Below are 6,000 nucleotides of genomic sequence, written 5' to 3' on the forward strand. Positions count from 1 at the left end.
GCAACTTGGGCTGCCCCTCATACCTTTATCAATCATTACAAATTGGATTTGGCCTCCAGGGGAAGAGCATCTTTTGGTTCTGTGGTGCTCAGGAATGTCCTTCCATGAAAGCCTCCCAGGAATAAAGGTAGCTGGGGACTCTGTCCCACACGTAAGGAGTGAACGAGGATTAACAATATCATAGGTTTATAGGTTTATACTAGGCTATCTGCCCTAAGGCATTTATAAGCCTAGCCCAAATTTTTGTGGCTTACACCACCCCTTATATGAAAAAATACTGTGCCCATTAGTTTGTTGTGCCTCTGTCCAGCAGCGACACAGAGATGATTCCCGGGGTAAACCTACGATCTCCCATCCACAGGTCAAGATTTCTCTTGAACAGAGCCAGCGAGGTGCTCTGCCTCACATGTACCGGGATTTTATTCCACAGCATAGGGAGTCTCTGAGTGATAAATCTATCCCTCCAGCACGTCCTATTTATATCCGTGCTAAGGTTTAAGTCGCTTGCTCTAGTGGTTTTGGTGGATTTGGATTTTTTGAGGTGGAGCATGTCCATTTATTCCGGGTTGGACATGGCCTTGTATGTCAGGCACATGTCACCTCAGATAAAGAAGTTATGTCTTACCATAACGTTCCATCTGTATTGTTGATCCTTGCTCAGTCATTACGACCCTTCCTCCTTCCCCCTCCTGTGGCTTCTAGTGGATCTCACCATCCGGTTCTATTAGGTCATTTGACCAGAGGTAGCCTCTACCTTCTTTTGACTTGCAAACTCAATCTGAGGTAACAGGGAGAGGGGAATTGTGGGTAAGAGTTTTTAGCTCTAGGGTTTGTAGCTGACGCAAACTTGGAAGATGGCTGGCTCTGTTCCGAGGTCGGAACTGATACCCACATGTAATGACTGAATGAGGATCAACAATACAGATAGAACGTTATGGTAAGACATAACTTCTTTTTCTTTCTCAGCATCCTCACCAGCTCCTTACCACAGTTATTTGCCAAACTCGGAGGAAATATATTTTACACAACACATTTCAGATTAGTGTTTTACTTAATATACTGGTCCGACTTGGTCACGGGTGTTTTCCATTCTTCTCACAAGCTGCATGTTAGCAATCCTGCAATAGCTCTCGTCATGCCATTGTGGAGGTCGGTCAAGAACAATGCAATGGCCTCCTCAGTTAGGTGAATGCCATCCCTTCTAAACAGGTGAACATTTTCTGCGGTGATGCTGCTATGGCAGATTGTGGATCCACCGACCCTGTGCATCAAGCCATGCATGAACCCATTCTGTAAACGTCTGAACAGCAGAAGACACTATTACCTTACCTGAAATACTGGATGGGTGGACACTGACAAGGGGTCACAGTAAGGGCACATGTAAAGAGAAAAAGTAAGGTAAGGACCGCCGCTCCACTAATATGCCAAGGACAGGCATGGGGCTCCAAATGTTGGTTATCTGAAGTGTCCCGTAGCTGTGCTGGCTGCCCACTCAGGCTGCTCATACCATTATGGTCTCACGAACTCCTTCAGTGTCAACAGTTTGCCTTACCTCTGCCTTTTCTCTTTACATGTGCCCATTCAGCAATGGATGAGGGACTGAAGTAACTCACTAATTGCTGCCCTGACCTTCATACATTTACTACCCACACCTACATACACTGACTACACCTGAAGGGAGGGAGACTGAGTGGCGAGCTACATCAAGGCAACATGTCAAAATACCAAGACTGACCCAGGCTGTGTCTTTTTGCACGTGTCCTTGCCCGGAGGGAAACATTGCACCACAGTGGCACCCCCCAAGGTCATGCTTACCTAGGACAGCAGCATTATGGGACTGAGCTGAAGAGTCTCCAAGTTCCCAACTGCGATCCAAGTGGATCATAACATCCACGGGAGTGGGGTATGACCCACAGTGATGCACCCAACAGCCTGGACACAACTTTCTGTTGTACAGTGTGCATTGCACATCTTACTGCTGTCAGCAATCTGCTAGACCCTTATGTCCATGGTACTCCCCAAAGCATTCCACACACAGGTTTATCTTGCAGGTCGGGCATCCCCATGATGGTTCAGAACATTTACCCTTGCTGGCACAGTGTTTGCATCGTGTCTTCTGCCATTTCACTGGAAAGTGTGAGCCTTAAACCACAAGAAAACACTGCTGTGACCCGTAGTCAGGAACTGCAAGTAGCACCAACTCAAATAATGACGACAGTTTACCTAGGTTTCGTCTTTAATGAAACGGACTTCTTCAGAACAAACAAGTCCACACACCCTAAAATAATGAATAAATACTCTTCCACTAATTACATTCAATTAACATACCCATCCTCCAATATAATATGCAAATAAGCTTGCCTTACACCTTAAAATGTAATATATATATCAAATGCACTCATACCAACATTACTATAGTAAAATCCATATTCCTAATAAACCTTCTTAATACATATGTAAAAACATATAAGACAGAACACACTGTACAACATTACTTTACAATGTATAAAACTTCCATACTCTAATACAAAAATAGAAAAGCAAATAAATGAAAACCACGACAATATATGTGTGTACAATATGCATTCCATGCTAATTCTGTTTTTATACATACCCCCATTAACCCATGATGTGTTTTAATTTTAAAATGGGAGCTAAACTTATATGTTTTTATGTTTTCTTCTAAACTTTAACTGGCTTGCCGCAGTAAGACAGCCAGAACATGAAAGCTGCCGGTGGCTGCTACTCTCCCGGAATAAAATGTAAGCATTCACTATGGCCACATCCCATAGGAACCAGAACAAGTACAGCCACCATTTCCTTGCCCTTTCATGCAGTTGGATACTGCATCCTGAGCTGATCGGCTTGGTCTACCCCATTCATGTATGTGTTATACATGTTTACGACTGGTGGACATGGCACTGAAGCTTTTGTCCCATTGTGCTGTCTCCTGCGTGTGCTGGAGACTGGCAAGGTTGGGTTACTATTAGTTGACAGCAGAAATACTGGGTTGCTCTCCTTCGATTCAGTTGCAAGGAGTGGTCCAATCTGCAACTGCTTGTAGAACCCTTGAGGTGCTTTACCAATGGCCTGTCTGAACGTTACAGGCCATCCTGACCTGTTGGTGCACATGGTTCCGCAGCGGTACATACAGTCTTGCAGCAGTTGCTGTGTCAGAGGGACAGAGGAGAAGTTGTCAAAGTAAATGTGATGCTTAATAACCAACGTGGCAACAAACTATAATGCAAAAACGAAGGAACAGACTGCAGGACGGTACCACAAAACTTTAATGAGTTAAGCGCTTTTCGTTTGTTAAAATGACAAACTTCTTCAGACATAAAGTAACCACATAACACAGTCCTTAAATAAAGTAGTTAATTAATCAATAATTCAAACAGCTCATTTTAAAGGGATAAACACACTACCTACAAGCACCTCTCTTTCAATTAATACACCTAAACGTTACTACTAAACAAGTTCCATGTGAATAACAACAATAATTGTAAGTGTTAAAACACATTGAGATACAAGCTTAAAATACTCAAAGCATAAAAACCAATAAAATAAATCTTAAAAGACTTTTAATTTTAAGGGTGCTACTGATCGAGCAACCCTCATTCAACCCAGGTACGCTATACGCATTCAACCTGATCTGCCAAAAAAGCTCTAATTCTTCTAGTCTAAATAAATCAGGACCTCCACAAGGGTTGTGAGAAATCTGATCTATAACTATAAATTTAAAAGTATGGTTAGGGTATAGTAAATTATGTTTCGCCAGTGCATTTTCAAGTTTCTGCTTTCTTATAACATAAATATGCTCATACATACGGTCACGCAGCCTTCTCTCAGTTTTTCCAACATAGAAGGCTGAACATGACTGACACTGGGCTAAATACACTACCATTTTTGAGTTACAGTTTACTGTCAACTTCAAATTATATTGTTGCTTGTGAATTGTAAATCTGTTAGATTCAATATTGTACGAACAGTAGTTGCAAGCTTGACATTTATACATACCCACTGTCCTTACATTTGAATTTGAATGATGTTCAAAGTATGCTTTAAGGTTCTTGCCCCTTTTTTATATACAACCACTGGCCGATCACCTACACTTTGATATACACTATTGTCATTCTTAAAAATTGCCCAGTTTTTAATCAAGATCTGGAAAAGGTCTCTACTGTTAAGATTAAACGTTGTCACAAAAGTGGCCCCTAATGTATTTATTATTTGGGAGTCAACAGAAACTACAGGTGACACTGAACAAGTATTGATTGCTTCACCACATGAATCAAAACCATTATTTAATAATGGTTTATAAAATTGTCTCTGACGTTTACTTACAACCTCCTCAATAATTTCATCAACCATGTATTCAGGGTACCTATGGTGGACAAGTACTGTGTTAGTACATCAACTGTGACTTGTCCCAATGTCGCTTGTGATGCAAATGTTTTTTTGTCTAATGTCAGTTCTGATTCAAACGTTACTTTGCCTAGAGTCGCTTCTGATTCCAATGATATGTACGCTATTGGCGACTCTACAGACATGGGAAATGCTGCTGTTTCTGAAAAGTTTTTACTGCCTAAGTACTGTGTTAGTACATCAACCTACACACACGCTGAAAACACTAAAAAAGGGGCACACTCTGGCTACACCCGTAATGAAGCATACGATACTTATGCTCTCAACAAGGCACCTACGGCCAATATGTCTAGAGCGAAGCACCCCCCTCCCATCAGTGTGACGGAGTGTCGTCTAGCTCATAATCTCCACGCTAGTACTTACGCGGACTGCCTTGTTCCAGCAGATCCCGCGGTAGCACACCATGGCCCACTTAACAGAGCTCCTTCAGACTGCCCCCATGCTCTTCCCCCCACATCCACTGGGAAGGGATATCCACAGAGCAATACTGTTCACCCCCACCCACGGCTACAGTGTACTGAACCTCCTCACGCAGACAACCAGACCCCCATGGCCACTCCAGGTGCCTCCACTATACTTAGCACAGGGAGCCAGGACAGCCTAGATAGTGACTTTGAGCCCAAAGTACTCAAAAGAAAAAGCACTATCAACCCCACTCTCAACACGCACATCAGCGTGTTTTCTAAAGTCTGTGAAAATGAGCTAAGGGCCTTGCTGCTCAAACCACCCCCCTCCAAATTCAATAACCTGGACCCCGAAGAAAAACAAGCTCTGCACTCCCTTTGTCAAGATGAACACCGCATAGTGCTAAAAGCTGACAAAGGCGCAGGCATTGTAGTGATGGATAAAACAGCATATAACTCCAAAATGCTGGAAATCCTCACACAGGAACAAAACTACAGCACAGTTACCAAAGAAACAGTGCTTAAAAGTTTCAAGAACATTGATGCGACCCTGCTCCTATTAGCCTATAAAAACAAAATCACAGAAGAGGAACTGGACTTCATGTCCACGGAGTCCCCCACAGTAGGTAAACTCTTTGGTTTACCCAAAATCCACAAAAATCAGACCAACCCCCCCATGAGACACATTGTCTCTTCCAAAAGAACTAAAACTGAATTCATCTCTGAATTACTAGATTTCTACTTCAACCCCATAGTCCAAACCTCCAAATTCTACCTAAAGGACACTCGGGATTTCTTAAAAGAAATCCACATGTTACACAAAGACAATGCCCAGAAAAAATACATCCTAGTCACGCTGGATGTAGTGGCCCTCTACCCTAGCATCCCACATAAAGAAGGTTTAGAGATGGTCAATAAATACCTATCTCTACACAGACATGTCCCACAAGAGAGGACGGATACCCTCTGCACTCTCTTAAAACTAGTACTGAAGAACAATTTCTTCATGTTTGAAAATACCATCTATAAACAATTGAAAGGAGTGGCCATGGGGGCCAAAATGGCACCTTCCTATGCCAACCTGGTCCTCAATGCCTGGGAAGAAGACACCCTCACCAAACTGCAAGGCTTCCAAAAAGTAGCCCTATACAGGCAGAAAAACCCCCAAATT

At 42.7% G+C, this 6,000-nt stretch overlaps 1 protein-coding gene across 1 annotated transcript in view; it reads left to right on the plus strand.

The window, feature by feature from the left end:
* The window catches only part of MRPS25 (mitochondrial ribosomal protein S25), a 77,680-nt gene extending 73,462 nt beyond the window's left edge, over positions 1-4,218 (plus strand). The window contains exons 4-5 of the mRNA XM_044078475.1: positions 436-440; positions 4,151-4,218. Of these exons, the coding sequence (XP_043934410.1) occupies positions 436-440; positions 4,151-4,218 (73 nt within the window). The remainder of the gene's footprint in view (positions 1-435; positions 441-4,150) is intronic.
* Positions 4,219-6,000: the final 1,782 nt, after the last annotated feature.

The sequence above is a fragment of the Protopterus annectens genome, chromosome 7.part1 (genome assembly GCF_019279795.1).
Source record: "Protopterus annectens isolate FY-2018-M chromosome 7.part1, PAN1.0, whole genome shotgun sequence".
Taxonomy (NCBI): Eukaryota; Metazoa; Chordata; order Ceratodontiformes; family Protopteridae; genus Protopterus; species Protopterus annectens.